General features: G+C 34.4%; 1 protein-coding gene across 2 annotated transcripts in view; it reads left to right on the top strand.

Moving 5' to 3' along the window:
- Positions 1–17,840, top strand: part of AP3B1 (adaptor related protein complex 3 subunit beta 1) — a 262,517-nt gene that overhangs the window by 140,926 nt on the left and 103,751 nt on the right. For both annotated transcript variants that reach the window (XM_045496395.1, XM_045496398.1), the window contains exons 15-17: positions 6,389–6,565; positions 16,505–16,691; positions 17,644–17,774. In XM_045496395.1, coding sequence (XP_045352351.1) covers positions 6,389–6,565; positions 16,505–16,691; positions 17,644–17,774 — 495 coding nt within the window. The remainder of the gene's footprint in view (positions 1–6,388; positions 6,566–16,504; positions 16,692–17,643; positions 17,775–17,840) is intronic.

Raw genomic sequence — 17,840 nt, 5'->3', positions numbered from 1 at the left:
AAACAACCTAACTTTACATCTCAAAGAACTAGAAAAAGAACAAAATAAACCCCAAAGCTCACGGAAGAAAGAAAATAAGAAGGATCACAGCAGAAATAAGTGAAATAGAGACCAGAAAAATAATAGAAAGGATCAGTAAAACCAAGAGCTGATTCTTTGAAAAGATATGAAAAAAGGTTAAGAAACAGCAAGTAAGGATCCCACAAGAAAAGAAAGCTATCGATTAATATCCATGATAAATATAGATGAAAAATTACAACAAAATATTAGCACCTTGAATTCAAGAACACATTAAAAAATTTTTTTTTTAATGTTTATTTTTGAGAGACAGTGTGAATGGGGGAGGGGCAGAGAGAGAGAGGGAGACAATCTGAAGCAGGCTCCAGGTTCTGAGCCATCAGCACAGAGACCTATGCGGGGCTTAAACTCAAGAAATACGAGATCGTGACCTGAGCCGAAGTCGGACACTCAATTGACTGAGCCACCCAGGTGCTCCAAGAACACATCAAAAGGATTATACGTCATGACCAAATGGGATTTATCCCTAGGATGCAAAACTGGTTTCATACATGCAAATCAATAAATATAATATATCACAGCAATAAGGTGAAAGATAAAAAGCACATCAAAACCTTTAACATACTGGTTGTAGAAGGAACATACCTCAACATAATAAAGGCCACATATGACAAACCTACATCTAGCCTATAAGGGAGCCATTGTACACTGTGGCCAAAGGACATGGCCAAAGGGGGAATACTTCGTTTGATGAATGAGTAAATGAGGCCCCCTGATGTGAAATTATCTGTCTCCATGATATACATGATCAGTCTAGGACCAGAACCAGTCTTCTTGTTTTGCTGGCTGGTATTTTTCCTGGTATAGATAGTACACTTGTTTTGTCTCTGCCCAATGGCTATGGTGAACCGTGGATTCCAGGTTTTATTTGGACTTCTGGTCTTAGTTCTACCACTGACGAACTGTAAGATGTTGGGCAAGTTTCTTAACTCCTTTGTGCCCTGTTTCCTCGTATATCAAGTGGGAATAATGGTACATCTTGCTTTCTAAGGTTTTTATGATAACAGACTGAGAAAACAGGTAAAGTCTTGTATTTATGTAGGTATGTATGTATGTATTTAATTTAATTTTTTAATTTACATCCAAATTATCATATAGTGCAACAATGATTTCAGGAGTAGATTCTTTAATACCCCTTAGCCATTTAGCCCATCCCCCCTCCCACAACCCCTCCAGTAACCCTCTGTTTGTTCTCCATATTTGTCTCTTATGTTTGGTCCCCCTCCCTGTTTTTATATTATTTTTGCTTCCCTTCCCTTATGTTCATCTGCTCTGTGTCTTAAAGTCCTCATATGAGTGAAGTCATATGATATTTGTCTTTCTCTCATTTCACTTAGCATAATACCCTCCAGTTCCATCTGTGTAGTTGCAAATGGCAAGACTTCATTCTTTTTGATTGCTGAGTAATACTCCATTATATATATATATATACCACATCTTCTTTGTCCATTTATCCATCGATGGACATTTGGGCTCTTTCCATACTTTGGCTATGGTTGATAGCGCTGCGATAAACATGGGGGTGTATGTGTCCTTCGAAACAGCACACCTGTATCCCTTGGATACATGCCTAGTAGTGCAATTGCTGGGTCGTAGGGGAGTTCTATTTTTAGTTTTTTGAGGAACCTCCATAGTGTTTTCCAGAGTGGCTGCATCAGCTTGCATTGCTGCCAACAATGCGAAAGAGATCCCTCTTTTTCCGCATCCTTGCCAACAGCTGTTGTTGGCTGAATTGTTAATGTTAGCCATTCTGACAGGTGTAAGGTGGTATATCTCATTGTGGTTTTGATTTGTATTTCCCTGATGATGAATGGTGTTGAGCATTTTTTCATGTGTCAGTTGGCCATCTGGATGTCTTCTTTGGAGAAGTGTCTATTCATGTCTTTTGCCCATTTCTTCACTGGATCATTTGTTTGTTGGGTGTTGAGTTCGATAAGTTCTTTACAGATTTTGGATTCTAACTCTGTATCTGATAGTTAGTTTGCAAATATTCTCCCATTCTGTTGGTTGCCTTTTAGTTTTGCTGATTGTTTCCTTCACTGTGCAGAAGCTTTTTATTTTGATGAGGTCCCAATAGTTCGTTTTTACTTTTGTTTCCCTTGCCTCCGGAGATGTGTTGAGTAAGAAGTTGCTGCGGCCAAGATCAAAGAGGTTTTTGCCTGCTTTCTCCTCAAGGATTTTGATGGCTTCCTGTGTTACATTTAGGTCTTTCATCCATTTTGAGTTTATTTTTGTGTATGGTGTAAGAGAGTGGTCCAGGTTCATTCTTCTGTGTGTCACTGTCCAGTTTTCCCAGCACCACTTGCTGAAGAGGCTGTCTTTATTCCATTGGATATCCTTTCCTATTTTGTCAAAGATTAGTTGGCCATACATTTGTGGGTCCATTTCTGGGTTCTCTGTTCTGTTCCATTGATCTGAGTGTCTGTTTTTGTGCCAGGAAACAGGTAGAGTCTTAAAAATAGCGCAGACACATGGTGAGAACTCAGTAGATGTTGGCTATATAATTTTTTTAAAAAAGAAACCTGGGTTTTGTTGTATTCAAGACTTAGATCCCATTTGCTATTTATTAAGTGACATAGCTAAACACATGAACACTAAAATTTAAATTAATTCTACTTTTAAATTCAAATTGAATAAGATATAGATCTGTAGTGCAGTCAACTTATATATTCTGATTGTGAATATTTTATTCTTTGGAATATCCTTTGTATTAAATACTGCTTTTGGACCAAAGTCCTTCCAGAATAAAATGCATGCTACATGAAGATTGTTGAACCAGGGTTACACATAGTGTTTAATGGGACAGATGAGTTAATATCATAAAAGAATAATTAAAAGATGTTATTTTGTGAAGACTACTGAGTAATTTTGAAATAGTACTTTATGTACTCAGTGCCCTGGTGCCTCCCCGAATGCCTGCCATGTCACAAGGTAACTACACTTGCCCTGCTGCCCCAACTTAATTCATACTAAAGTATTAATGCCTACTGAGTCCTGATACAGATTATTGGATCTCATTTGCTATTTGTCTGCAGTTTGTTTAGATATCTACTGATTTTGCCTTTGACAAATTTAGATACATAAAATTGATATTTTTGCAGGATTTATTTTACACTGTTGCATTGTGCAGTGGCTAGAGTCGAAACACAATAGCTTTTAAATTGAACTGCTTACAAAGTGATCTGTAAAATCATTCTAGATGCCTTTCTGTAACTGCTGTGGTCAGCTAGGAATCATTATTTGTTTTTGCAGCTAAGTTACTGGGTTAAAATGGCAGTGGAAACTGCCTTCTCGTAGAAGGTTTAAAAAGTGCACTTAAGCACTTGTTCAGGGCATTCAGAATAAAGAATCAAAGTCATTTACAATCCAGCTTGTCTTTGAAATATTGAAAAAGCAGAGGTTAATAATCAGAGCATTTGTGTGAGTGTATTATCAGTTTGGTTTTAGTTCAGTGTCCTATTTATTCTGTGGTTGAGAAGACCATGGAGAACAAAAGGTGACTAATTTTCTATCTTGCTCTCTTTTTGGTTGCTTTAAATCTTTGAAAGACCATTGATACTATGGTACATACATGAATCATAGTATCGGTGATGTACGAATGAGAGTTCTGGAACATAACTGGAAGAGAAAGATATGACTGGAATCTGAAAATCTTATGATTCTGATTCCAGCCAAATGCACAAAAACAGTGTGTTTGTTGATTTCCTAAGCTTTTAAAAAAAAAAATTGCCATCACCAAAAATTTGGAATAAATACATTTATATTGATATTATTTCTTGTTGTGGAAAAGTTTTCAAAGGTTTTTATGTTTCCTTGGAAATTTTATTACCTTAATTCTGGAACCTCTGACTATTACCCTGCCCTCTAACACCACCATCTTGAGATTTTCATTGTGAGCATTAGAATGTATTGATTTTAATTTTTTTCCAAAGAGTTGTGTTTTAAATTATGCATTATTAATGTTTACAGTGTTTAAACATTATTTTAATCTTAGTATATTAATGAATAGGAATATACAGAATCTTAAAACTTTTGGGATTGTCTTTTTAATTGCAAAAAACAATTGTAACTGCGTTACCAGAAGAAGATTACTTAAAGTGGGGTAGTAGGTTGGAATATGTCCTAGAATTCTAATTTTTATACCAGCAATGTATAATAAAATATTTAAGAAAAGTAAATCTAGCATAACCGAAATCTGAATTTGCACATATATTCTTATTTAGAGGTACCTGTCATCAAAGCAGGCAACTTGAATTGCTTCATACCAGAAAATTTAATGTACCACTCAATTACTGTTCTTTAGCCCAATTTAAAATAATAGATTGGGAGTAAGGTCTTAATGCAGTGTAACCTTTGGAACATTGGAAATAGCCTCTTTCTTTCCAGAAATCAGTGTACAGTAAGGATATCACTTTTGTCATACTTCATGAATAGATTTGTAATAGCATTTGTTTTATACTTATTATTTATTCTTGGTACTTAAACTTCTTACATGAGTATTGTGATTTCATCTTTTTTACTAAACTTATTCTAATATTAATTTCAAGATAATGCTATTGTCATAGTATTTGAAAATATATACTTTGATTTTAAAGCTTTTGGATGACCTTATTTCCCTTCTGGCGAAATACCCAACTTAGGAGTGTTTTAATAATTTTATACTATTTCATAAAATGGATGTTTTGGAAGAATTCGAGATGGTGGATATTGTGATAAAATTTAAGTTGTGCAAAGGGCTGTATTCTCACTTTCTTCTTTAATGGTTGTGCCCTGTACAGCTGTGAAACTATAGTGAAAATATTAGAACTTCATTTGAGGAATTGGAAAGGATTTCATAGGAAGAGTATTATCTCTCTTTGTGATGCTACCTCTTAATGATAGTCATTGGCTCTTTCATTTATTATAAACAAATTTTCTGTACTAGGTGAAAATGTTCACAGAAACTAATTTACATACCCCTTCAAATCTCTTTTAGAGTAAGGGAGGATACATATAAACAAATAGTAATAAAACTAATTTGCATACTCTAAAATGTTGGTCTTAATGGTACTGATGGAAGGTTTCCAATTTGTACTAAAACAGTTTTTTTAAGAAACAAATTATATTGAAATGTACTTTATTAAAAAAAAATACAATGCCAAAGTGCAACATTGGACAAATTTATCTTCTCCTTAATAGACCAGGATTCATGATTTTATAAGCAGACCTTGATGATCTCATCAGTTTTATATATTCCCAGGGTTGTGGGTGCAGATACTTAGAGGACAAGAGCAGCTTTGATTTAGAATCATAGTCTTTAATGAATGTATTCCTTTTTCTCCATTAACCATTGGATTCTCAAAACATGGTTTGCAGACCACCTATCTCAGAAATCATCTATGATGCCTCATAAAATGTGGATTCCTGAGCCCCACAGCAAAACTGTTATTTTGGACCTCGTACCAAATCCCTGTAGTTTTAATAAGAACTCAAGATGATTTTTATGGGCCTTGAGGTTTATTATTTATTAATAAGTGCCCTAGAGCAGAGGTCAGCAAACCTTTTCTGTAAGTTGCTAGATAGTTAATATTTTCAGCTTTATGGTTTTTGTTGTGACAACAGTTGACACCCGAGCAATGCAGGGGTTAGGGGTGCCGACCCCTCCCTCCTACAGTCAAAAATCCAGATTTAACTTTTGACTCCTCCGGAATTTAATTGCTAATTGCCCACTATTGACCAAAAACCTTACCGATAACATAAACACTTGATTAACACATATTTTTTTTTGTTACATGTATTATACACTGAATTCTTACAATAAAATAAGCTAGAGAAAAAATGTTATTATGAAGATCATAATGAAAAGAAAATACATTTACAGCACTATACTGTGTTTATTGAAATAAAAATCTGCATATAAGTGGACCCTCTGCAGTGCAAACCTGTATTGTTCAGAGGTCAATTGTGCTTACCTCTGCTATTGTAGTGCAAAAGCTACACCAATAATACATAAACAAATGGGCATGGCTAGCCAACTTTGGCCCAAGAACTTGCACATCGCTGACGGAATCAAGACTCTTGACCAATGATTTTTTTTTTTTCTCCGTTAATCTTTTCTAAGGCATTATCTCTAAAAGCACCTTTAATGATATTTTCCTGGGTGTTTATTTTTTGATAACTGAAGAAAATCCATAACTGAAAGGGCACTTCCTAGATATTCATTACATGAATGGATGCAAAACCTTTATAATATTTAAAACCTTTTCTATGTTAACATTAAGAAGCGTATGATTATCTTACTTGTAACTATATAATCTGCTTTTAATATTAGGTTCCTGTGGCTAGAGCAAGTATTCTTTGGCTAATTGGAGAAAATTGTGAACGAGTTCCTAAAATTGCCCCTGATGTTTTGAGGAAGATGGCTAAAGGCTTCACTAGTGAAGATGATCTAGTAAAATTGCAGATTTTAAATTTGGGAGCAAAATTGTATTTAACCAACTCTAAACAGGTAAGAGTCTAAACCTTAGTCTACCTAAGTGATACTTTCTTCTTTAATTTGATGAAGCACCCAAGGTCTATTCATGCATTAGCGTGTCCATTCCACAATTACTAGGTGTCTGTTTCTGTAAGGTTCTATGTTAGAAGGTAGTGGTGCAGAGAGATGACATTCTAGTCAAGGGAAAAGGCGAGAAAAACAGCTAAACGATGAAATAGGTGTGGTAAGTGCTGTAATAGAGGTGTTAAGATATGGTGGAACTCCAGAGGAGAAAGTTATTGCAAGTCAGAAGTGGAAGGAGGTAAGAGATAAGAGAACGTTTTGTGAAGGGTAAGATTCTTGACTAAGGACTTACAAGGAGTGATTTGCCATATAGAATGAGAAGGGCGGTGAGAGTCATGAAACAGCTTTGCTGCAAGTTTCTTGTTTATTGATAAAAACGCCATCTTAGCCTGAGAACTCCCTGTGTTCTCTAAATACATGTGGTATTGTAAAAGTCATTATAACACCTGGAATTGGCTACTCTAAATGTATCTAGCTTCTAGGTTATTAAAAAATTAGTACAAAATCAGTATGTTAATCAAGACCAAAAGTAGTTATGTCTTATGAAGCTAAATAAAGGTTCTGTTTTTGGTCCTGTTTGTAGCTATAAAGAAACAATGGAAAGTGGTACTATTTGTTCAGGAATTGCAGAATATATTCCATAGCTTTTGAATTTGAAGACAACGTAGCTTGTACCAGATGTTTTTTTCTTGAGCTATATTCTTAAATGAAGTTTTGGAGCTCAACTTCTGAACTGTTCTATTGTATATTTTAGAATAATATTTCTGATAAACACAAATAGACTTCACCACCAACTCATGAAGGCATATTAATGTTTAGAAAATACACCAAATTTTTCATTCATTCATTCATTCATTTATTATTTTAGATACAGAGTGTGAGCAAGGGAGGGAGGCAGAGGTAGATAGAGAGAGAGAATCTTAAACAGGCTCCAAGCTCAGGGTAGATTCTGATGTGGGGCTCAATCCCACGACCCTGGGATCATGTCCTGAGCTGAAATCAAGAGTTGGGCGCTTAACCGACTGAGCCACTGAGGCACCCTGAAAATATACCAAGTTTTCGCATATATTTTTGTGTAACTCATTGGTTTTAAATGATTAAATGTAAAAATAGGTGAATGACAGTGTCTCTAGGGTTGTGCTCTTCTGTCTCTCATTAAGAAAAGGGGGTTGAGAGAATTGGTAAAATAAGCATTAAAGGGCACTTTTTAGCACCATCCGCTTGACAGCATTTTTAAATTGTGTGCTTCATACCTGTTGAATAAGAGAGAGAGACTAAAATGATTTCTTTGGGCTAGCTGTAAAAAATTTATGTTCTGTATTTAATTTATTTTAGCCATCTTTAAGACTGAACTGTGGCAGTGCCCAGGGACTGGTTTGCCATGAAGTCCTGACATTTATTTGTCGATCTGAATTCCCTGTGGAATAACTTAGTGAGCATCCCAGGATTGTTATTGAATTATTTAGTTATAGGAAATGTCGAAGTTAATTTTTATAAGATTGAGCATGTTGTGTTCATTTGTTGGCTTGAGGAATAATTGAGTAATGAACTTCTTTAATACCTCAAAATATTTTTACTTGGTGTGAAAACTCATTTACAAATAAGTCAACAGTCTGCTTTCAGTATGTCGAGTTAGCTCCTGCTGGACTGACCCTCCACAGAGAACAACTCTGGAAAAAATACAAAAAACAAATAAATGCCCAAAGTCTCAGAAGAGTGAAGAAAAGCAGTAAGGTCCTGGAGGGAAATTAACACTTGGAAGAAGAGAGTGCAACAGAGGGAATGTCGCCACTTTATGGCTTTTATCCAAGAGGATGGGCTACAGTTGGCACTACACACAGGTGCTAAAACTCCAAAAGAAAACCCAAGGTCCTTCTGGCCTGAGGAAGTAGAGAACATAGTTCAGGGAAACTATAGATGTTGGAAAGTAAAGGAAGAATTGTAGAAAGGAGAGAGCCATAGTGGGGGAGCCTCAGGATCTGTGAATAATTTTGGTTGACTCCTGAACCACACATGCTCAAGGTGCATTCAGAGCAGCACAGCTGAGTATAAAGGAACTGAACTGAAATTTGAGCTGCACCAAAGAGACAAAGTTTTCACTTTGAACTCGACCAAGTTGACTGCTAAAATAAACAAAAATCAGTACTCACTCAAAGAGTGTAACAATGTCCACGGCCTCTATAATATAACATTCGTAATTTCCAAGATACAATCCAAAATTATTCCACATATGAGGAATCAGAATGAGGAGCTATTATTTAAAGGGTATGGGGTTTCAATTTACAAAGATATAAAAATTTTGGGAGATGGATGGTGGTATTGGTTGTACAATATTCTGCATGAATTGCACAGTTAAAAGTGGTTAGCGACGGTAATTATTATGTGTTTTATCACACACACACACACACTAACAGGAAAGTGTGATCACTTTTCAAGAAAATTGGAAAAAACAACAGAAGCTAACCCTGAGATGATCCAGATGTTGGAATTTGCAAGCAAACATTTTGTAGCAGCTTTTTATAAGTGGGGTCAGCAATATAAAGGAAAATATACCCACCATGAATAAAAAGATAAGAATTCTCAGAGAAATATAATTATACAAAAGACTCAAATGGAAGTTTTTTAGAACTGAAAAATACAGTATCAAAAAATCATTATCTTGTTTATCATTAGTATTATATATTTCTCTTTAACATTTTAATATTTTTCTTTTTAGGTATAGATATATAAAGCTGGTTCATATAGTTTTTTTTTTAACTGTTACATTATAATTATAACTCCGTACGTGGATTTCTTCAGTAAGCTTCTTTAGTTTTCTAACTCTGAGTTATTTCACATGGAAGTTTGTATTTGGAAAGCAGATTAACTGTGTGTGTTGACTACCATAGAACTATTTGATGTCAGTTACTGGAGGGCAGGTAGTGATTGAGAGTATAGGCTCCAATATTACATTGTCTGGCTTCATATCCTGTTTTGCCACTTATTAGGTACATAATTTTGGACAAATTATATAACCTATCCAAGGCTTAGTTTTATCCTTTGTAAATTGGGAATTATTATAATTTCTTAATTTAATTTAATTTAATTTAATTTAATTTAATTAAAAGAGAAAGAATGGGAGAGGGGGCAAGGGGCAGTTGAAGTTGCTGAAGCTCTACAACTCTTAGGACATAGTGTAAAGACTGAGCATGACTTCTTTGCAATAGTCTACTGAGGTCTGAGAAAACTGAGTTTATTAAAGGGATTAATAGCAACTAAAAATTAATGAATAAAGAGTGCATTTTTTTTAACTTCCTATAATCTTTTAAATGTAGTGGTAAGTATTATAGCTTAGTGTTTCACTTAGCTGTTTTCTTTTTTTTTTTAGTTAAAAACATTTTTTTAATGTTTATCTATTTTGAGAGAGAGAGGGAACGTGAGCAGGGGAGGCACAGAGAAGGAGGGAGACATAGAATCCGAAGCAGGTTCCAGGCTCTGAGCCGTCAGCCTGACATGGGGATCGAACCCACGAGCAAGATCATGACCCGAGCCAAACTCGGACACTCAACCGACTGAGCCACCCAGGTGCCCCTAATTTTTTTTTTTAACATTTATTTATTTTTGAGAGACAGAGCGAGACAGAGCATGAGAGGGGGAGGGGTAGAGAGAGGGGGTGCACAGAATCCAAAGCAGACTCCAGGCTCTGAGCTGTCAGCACAGAGCCCGACATAGGGATCAAACTCACAGACTTGTGAGATCATGACCTGAGCCAAAGTCAGATGCTTCACGGACTGAGCCACCCAGGTGCCTGTCATGTTTTCGTTTTAATTATGAAATAACCCAAACCTATAGGGAAGTGCAAAATAGTATAAATACATATATACCACTAAGACTAACTCAATGTTTTTGCCATAATTGTTATTCTTTTTTAAAGGAGTGTGGCAAGTAGCTGCTGTCATAATGGTAGTGTGTTCAGTCATGTGTGTTTTTACATTTTTAGTATATGAGTATATGCTCACACACTATGTTACTGTTGTGTGGGTTTTGCAATTTTGCATAGGTAGATACTGTATTTTTTTGTATACTTTGTAACCTACTTTTTTCACCTAATACCATGTTTTTAAAATACTGACATGTATAGATATAATTCATGCATTTTAATTAACTCTGATTTTCTGTGAGACAGGTTTCTGCCTTGCTGCTGTTGGAAATGAGTAATTCATTGAGTATCCTTAATATTTGCATTTTCTTTGTATTACTTTTTAGACTTCTTGGTTCTTAGTAAGAAATTTTATAAATCACAGTTACATCTTGGGCATCCTTCCTGAAGTTAAAAGCAAATTCTTTTTTGCCCCGTGATTCAGGTCTTAGGTGAAATCTATCTCTGCCCTCAGCTTCTTTAACATGACTTAGCAAAAGGGTCTCAGGCTCTGTGCTTTGACGCCTCTACCCTTTCTTGGATATATATTTTTTTGGCTTTAAGAAACTCGAGTAAATACAGCTTGTAAAGAAAGAACTTACAGAATACTTTTCAAGTTGACAAAAATATGAATACTGTTAAATTTATGAAATTTCATCCAAGTCACATAAAGAATCTGGTTAGTCATGAAGTGATGAAATTGATGACATGGAACACTGGTACAGCTTAGATTTCCCTCTGGTTTAGGTTAAGAATTTTGTGTTGCTTTCTTTCATTTACCAAACCAATTACCAGTATCCTTCTTTTTCAGAATAACAGCTGTGTGGAACCAATATTAATCTTCACTATGCTAAATGCTGAATTCTGTGTACTTTTTTATTTTCCTTAAATTAAAAATATATCTCAGCTGATTTTAGTAGTATATTTTAAGATACCTTTTTTACTATTTTGTGCTGACTTACTAAATATTTGAAGAAAGCTATTGTTTGTGCAAATATTTATCTGTTTATTACTTGTCAGAGTGCTTAGGTAGAAATATGAAGCCCATATTTTGAGTTTTTTTTTAAATAATGGATTAAAAAACTTTTATACAGCATTCCCTAAAATTCATTTTTCCTATATTACAGTGACTTAGAGTCATTCTGAAAGGAATATAATAGGTATAGTGTCTGGGTAGCATTATCTGTTAGTACTGCTCATAGTCCCTTAAATCTAAGTAGAAAAAATAATCTGAAATCAAAATTTAACAAATAGCTGTGTATAAGATATTAATATTTTTTTATTAAGGGTGCACTGTATTATTCTCTTTTTCTTTTATAATTTTATGAGTAAAACCTCTTTAAAGGTACTGTTTAATGTCCCGTCTGGTTTTGGATTGAGTCTTTGATTGTATTAAATACCCATGATTATTTACTTGACCGTTGTTTACTTTCTTTGTAACTGTTGGCCGGAACAGATCTCATTTATGTCTCTTGCCTCTGTGTCTCATTTAGTTTGGGATTTGTCTCACATTTTTCATTTTTGTCAATAGTTATGTTAAACTAGGTCAGACTAAGTTTGTAGACCTCCACATTGTACTTTTCACCTCTGCTGTGGTTTTGTCTAATGACATGTAACACACAAGTGCAATGAAGAGAGATTTCATTTTCTTATGTGAGACATTTAAATCAGAAAGACCTTGTTTTTCCAACCTTTTTGAGATGTAGCTTAATTTCTCTTTTTTAGAGCGGCATGCAGAATGTGTGCTGGTAAAATGCAGTGTGCCCTGACAGGGCAAGGAGCTAAATTCTTCAGTTTTTCACTGGTGGTAAGATACGTGCAAGTGTTTCATCTGCTGGCCACGCTGGCAACTTGCATCGTTGTGCCATGGCCTGTGCAAAGCATGAAGCTGTCAGTTGTCAGTGGAGAGAGTCAGAGGAAAACATGGGAAGTTTGAGGTGGGTTGTAGATGAAATATGTGCAAGAGACGGTCCTGCCATAGATCGTTAGAGAGTGGTCAAACACTCTCACTTCGCTACTTCTGTCATTTATTGTGCAGTGTAAATCTAAAGCCTATGTATTTTATTATTGGGAAGTTCTTTATCTTGTTATAAACCCAGCAGCAATCATTTCTTAAAGATGGAAGTGTAGACTTAATGAAGAATGAAGTACTGACTTTCTTTCTCAGTACTCACTGTGCACAAAATGTTTATCAGTGTTTACCAGCCACTATGAGAGTTGTAGTGATGTCACCGACCACACAACGACCAGAAGATAAAATGTACTGAAAAAAGATCAGCATCTATTTAAAAACTTGAGTTGTAGGGATGAGCTCTGGGTGTTATATGTAAGTGACAAATCACTAAATTTTACTGCTGAAATCATTATTACACTATATGTTAACTAACTTGGATTTAAATACATTTTTAAATTTTTAAAAAGAAGTTAAGAGTTATTTTAAGAAGATTGTGTCTCCAGTGACGCCTGGATGGCTTAGTAAGTTAGCAACTGACTTCGGGCTCAGGTCATGTTCTTACAGTTGGTGAGTTTGAGCCCCGCATCGGGCTCTGTGCTGACAACTCAAAGCCTGGAGCCTGCTTCAGATTCTGTGTCTCCCTCTCTCTCTCTGCCCCTCCCCTGCTCACGCTCTGTCTCTGTCTTTCTGAAAAATAAATAAACATTTAAAAAAAAAAAAAGAAGATTGTGTCTCCAGATGACAAATACATACAGGTACAAAAGATGTTTACATAGCTTTCTTGATACAAGATCTCATTTAGATAACTGTTTAAAAATTAATTTTCTTCATTTTTTATTCCAAGTTCTCTTTTTACATATGAAGAAGGAAGTAGTAACTATTAATATCTTGGCTCCATTAGCAGATAAAGGACCTAAACAATGCCAGTTTTCAAATAGAAAATTGATTAATTTCGTTACTAGGTTGATTTTTTTCACTCAAAGCTTTTGTATGTTTGTTCCACTTTGCCATAAATGGAATCAAAATAAAGCATTTGAAGTTTATTCTGTCAAAATTGCTGTAAATGCTGTTGATTTTGCATTTTCTAAATTTGGTGAAATATGTTAAAAAGTATAAAGAGAATTACTTAAAAAGTTGGGGTTTTTTTCTAAGTTTAGAGAGAGAAAGCTTGATTGGGGATAGGAGCAGAAGGGAAGAAAAAATCTTTTATTTTTAATGTTTGTTTATTTATTTGGGGGGGGGGTGTGTTTGTGAACAGGAGAGGGGCAGAGAGAGGGAGAGAGAGAATCCTAAGCAGGCTCCATGCTGTCTGCACAGAACCTAACGTGGGGCTCGATCATAAGACCGTGGGATCTTGACCCTGAGGCAAAATCAAGAATTGGACACTCAATCAACTGAGCCACCCAGGCACCCTGAGAATTATTTAAAAGTTTTGTCTCATAAAAATAATTATCAAAAAAAAGTTTCATTGAATGGAGGGGTAAAAGTTACATATCAGGGCTTAACATATTTACAGATTTCAACATGAAAAAGAAAGCATGGTGAGAATATCCTTCTTTCAACAGGATTTTCTTTAATCTTACCAGATTGTCTAATGTAAAGAGGGTGTTTTCTTCATTACAAATATTATGGTCTATAGAGAAGAGTACGTTGAAAATGTCAACAGTTTTGTAATTATTGATCATAAAATTCAATTTTGAAAAAGATTTATTAGACAATTTTTTTAAAAAGCTCAAAATAAAGCCATATAAAAATATGTTCTTCAGAGAAATGTCAATGACTTATTATTAGAGGTAGATACACCTTAGAAACTGATTAAAGTGTATGAACATAGAGTGAATAATTACTTATGTTTTTGATGCATCATTATATATAGATAGGTTTTTATCTTTTAGAAAATTTTAGTTTTGAAAAAAAGAATTTTAGTTTTGCTTAACAGACTGAGCCACCCAGGTGCCCCAAAGAATTTTAGTTTTGAAAATGGATTTTTTAAAGTATTTTTTAATGTTTATGTTTGAGAGGGAGGAAGAGAGAGAGAGAGAATGGGGGGCAGAGTGTGAGTTGGGGAGGGGCAGAGAGAGAGGGAGACACAGAATCCGAAGCAGGCTCCAGGCTCTGAGCTCTCAGCACAGATCACGATGCAGGGCTCAAACTCATGAGCTGTGAGATCATGACCTGAGCCCACGTGGAATGCCTAACCGACTGAGCCACCCAGATGCCCCGAAAATGGATTTTTAATAGAACTATTTTATAAGGCCACCAGTGTAATAAAACAAGTTTTGTAGTCAATAAATGGATACTTTAAAAATTACAAAATTTTAATTCCTAAAAATTCCCTAACTTTCATTAGTGTCTATTAATATATTGAGGTAGTTTAATTTTCTAAAAATTAATTTTGGGAATCAGAAATGTGTCACTCCAATAGCTCACAAAAATTAATCACTAGATTGCACATCTGAAACTAGTATAACACTGTGTTAACTATGCTGAAATTAAAATTTTGAAAATCATTGCAATGAACAGACTAATTTTTTTTCTTTATTTTAGTTGCATATTCTAAATCTCACCACTCAGAAGGACTTGAGAGTTAACCTAGTTGTAAATTCTCACTGTGCATTTGAGATAACTAAGGGTTAGTATATTTGCCAGGCTATCTCAGAAAGTTAATAACACAGTCCAGGATACCACACTTTTTTTGAGCTGTATTCCTCATTTGGTGAATATTTTGCTAATTTTCTTTAAAAATGAATTTTTCTCATTTGCAGTTGAACCACCATGGTCTACTAATTAGTGAATAGCAATTATTGGTAACCAAATTCCTAATAACTCTATTAACATTTTTCCCTTGTATTTTTTGTAGTTCTACTTTTTTGAAACTAGGTTAATGCTCTTTAAATACATTGTTACTGCAAGAAGGTTGCTTTCTATTCAAATCAATTATCTTAACCAATTATTATTGTAAAAGAGTTTACCACACCATTTCTATACTTTGACTTTTTGTTCTTGAATTGTCTTTAGCTGTGCCTGACTTGATTGATTTCATTTTTTATCCTTTATTAATGTCTATAAAATGTTCTAATGTCGATGTTTATTTTTTCCATATATTATGAATCCTGTTTAATTTATAGTTACAATTGTATTTGTGTAACCTAAATTAAAACTATGCTTTTTCAATAAAGTAACTGGAGTTTAAAATTCAAACCTATTTTGATAACATTTCAAATTTGGTTTAATTACTATTAAAATTATCTCAATACATGTTAATGTAGTACATTCAAAAATTGACTTAGGAAATCTTATTACAGTGTAAAAGCTACTGTAATAAGTTGCTGCCTTACATAAATAAATAAATGACCAATATTACTAGAGGCTATAAGCAGCATGGGAAAGAAATGGAAGGAGTCTTTTATCCTAGTTTTTAGAGGGCATCAGCAGCTTGCTTTTATGAAAAAGTAACAGCTAAATGCACTGCAAATAATTTGCAGTAATCCAGTTCAGTGATTCATGTGTCTGCTTTAATGGGTCATAATTCAGGGTAAAGTAACTGAGTGCAGTCAGAGTGCAGACACTGCTTATGCCAGGGACAGTATCTCTTCATAAAACACACCTCAGGAGAAGCAGTTTGCCAGCCCCCTAATACTCTCTGATGTTTTGATGTCCTGCATATTTTTCCGATTAAGTTTTGAGTGCCATGTTTTTAGTTGTATTTCCACATTCATTATTCTCACGTAGACCCTTCAGCGGGTTTGCCATATATGATTATTTTTTTAATGATGCCTTTCTTTCCACTTCAGCAGTTTAATAATCTAGCACATGGCTGCTTCTCAGTACTCAGCATTCACCTCCCCAATACTGAAGAGGACATGTGCTTTGGCTTCAAAATTCCATTTGCAGCGTTAGAAATGCATATTCCCTACGGAACAACATTTGTTTGACATAACCATTCATTTTTATTACCTCTTTAAATATGTTTATCCAGAGTTATCAATAATCATAAATAACTGTATTCTCATCTTGTTCTGTTTTTTTCCAACAGACAAAATTGCTTACCCAGTACATATTAAATCTCGGCAAGTATGATCAAAACTACGACATCAGAGACCGTACAAGATTTATTAGGCAGCTTATTGTTCCGAATGAGAAGAGTGGAGCTTTAAGTAAATATGCCAAAAAAATATTCCTAGCACAAAAACCTGCACCACTGCTTGAATCTCCTTTTAAAGGTATTATTATCAGAATATAATGGCAAAATACACATTACCTAAAAAATTATGACAGTATGTCCCATTTCTAATACATTTAAAATTTAGCTCTTAGAAAATATAAGTGATTAATATACATAAATATATAAGAACACTATGCTTTCTACTTATCTGTTCTCCAGAGCAACCTTCATATTAACGTTTTTTTGTAGACCTTATTTACCTAAGTAATTTCAGTCTTCTGAGTTTATTTTTATTCTTACTAAGCAGTTCAGCTGAACAATAGATTAAAGCTGTGTTCTTATTGACATTGACTTCATTCCTATTTTAAATAGCCTTATTTAATAAGGAATATAATATACCTTAATATTGAGTTTTTACTAATTAAATACTCTATGTACACTAACATAACTTTTCTAGGAAGAATTATTTCTTAAAAATATCCCTTTATATTTAAATTTGTTTTTCAAGATGGAAGTTGACTTATTTTTTCCAGCTTTTTAAAAAGGAGTAATTTTATCAATTTAACAAGTAGCCATTAGAGTTAGAATCAAATGATTGTATACCTTGGTTTTCATATTGTTTCTTATTTAATTGTCGGTGATAAAAAGCAGCTCAGTATTGTAGAAAAACTATTAAAATTCTGAATGTGTTTGTGCTAAGACATGTATATGGATTGTTTAACTGTGCTGTCATTCTTAATATTCACAGTAAAGTAATTTTTAGAGAAGCTACATTTCAGAGCAACACCTCTAAACACACTGACTGATTAGCTTTTTTATTGACCATTATGGGGGAGATTATTGTAATCTATGGACTGAAATCAGTTTTTTGACCTATGAAGAGCTTCCTAGTTTATATTTATTCCTTGACATTTGAGGTAATATGCCAATTACCTTGAGCTCTGATTGGGATTGTTCTCTGTTATATACAGCTCATATTGTTTATTTTATATTTTCCTCTATTTTAATAGATAGGGATCATTTCCAGCTTGGCACTTTATCTCATACTCTCAACACTAAAGCTACCGGGTACCTGGAATTATCTAATTGGCCAGAGGTGGCGCCGGACCCATCAGTTCGAAATGTAGAAGTAATAGAGTTGGTAAGTTGACCTTTCTGAAATTAATTTTGTCAAGCAGTGGGAGATTCTAGAATAACTATTGTTTTA

Source organism: Leopardus geoffroyi, chromosome A1 (assembly GCF_018350155.1).
Source record: "Leopardus geoffroyi isolate Oge1 chromosome A1, O.geoffroyi_Oge1_pat1.0, whole genome shotgun sequence".
NCBI lineage: Eukaryota > Metazoa > Chordata > Mammalia > Carnivora > Felidae > Leopardus > Leopardus geoffroyi.
Note: the sequence above shows the minus strand (reverse complement) of the source record. Positions and strands in the feature narration are given on the sequence as shown.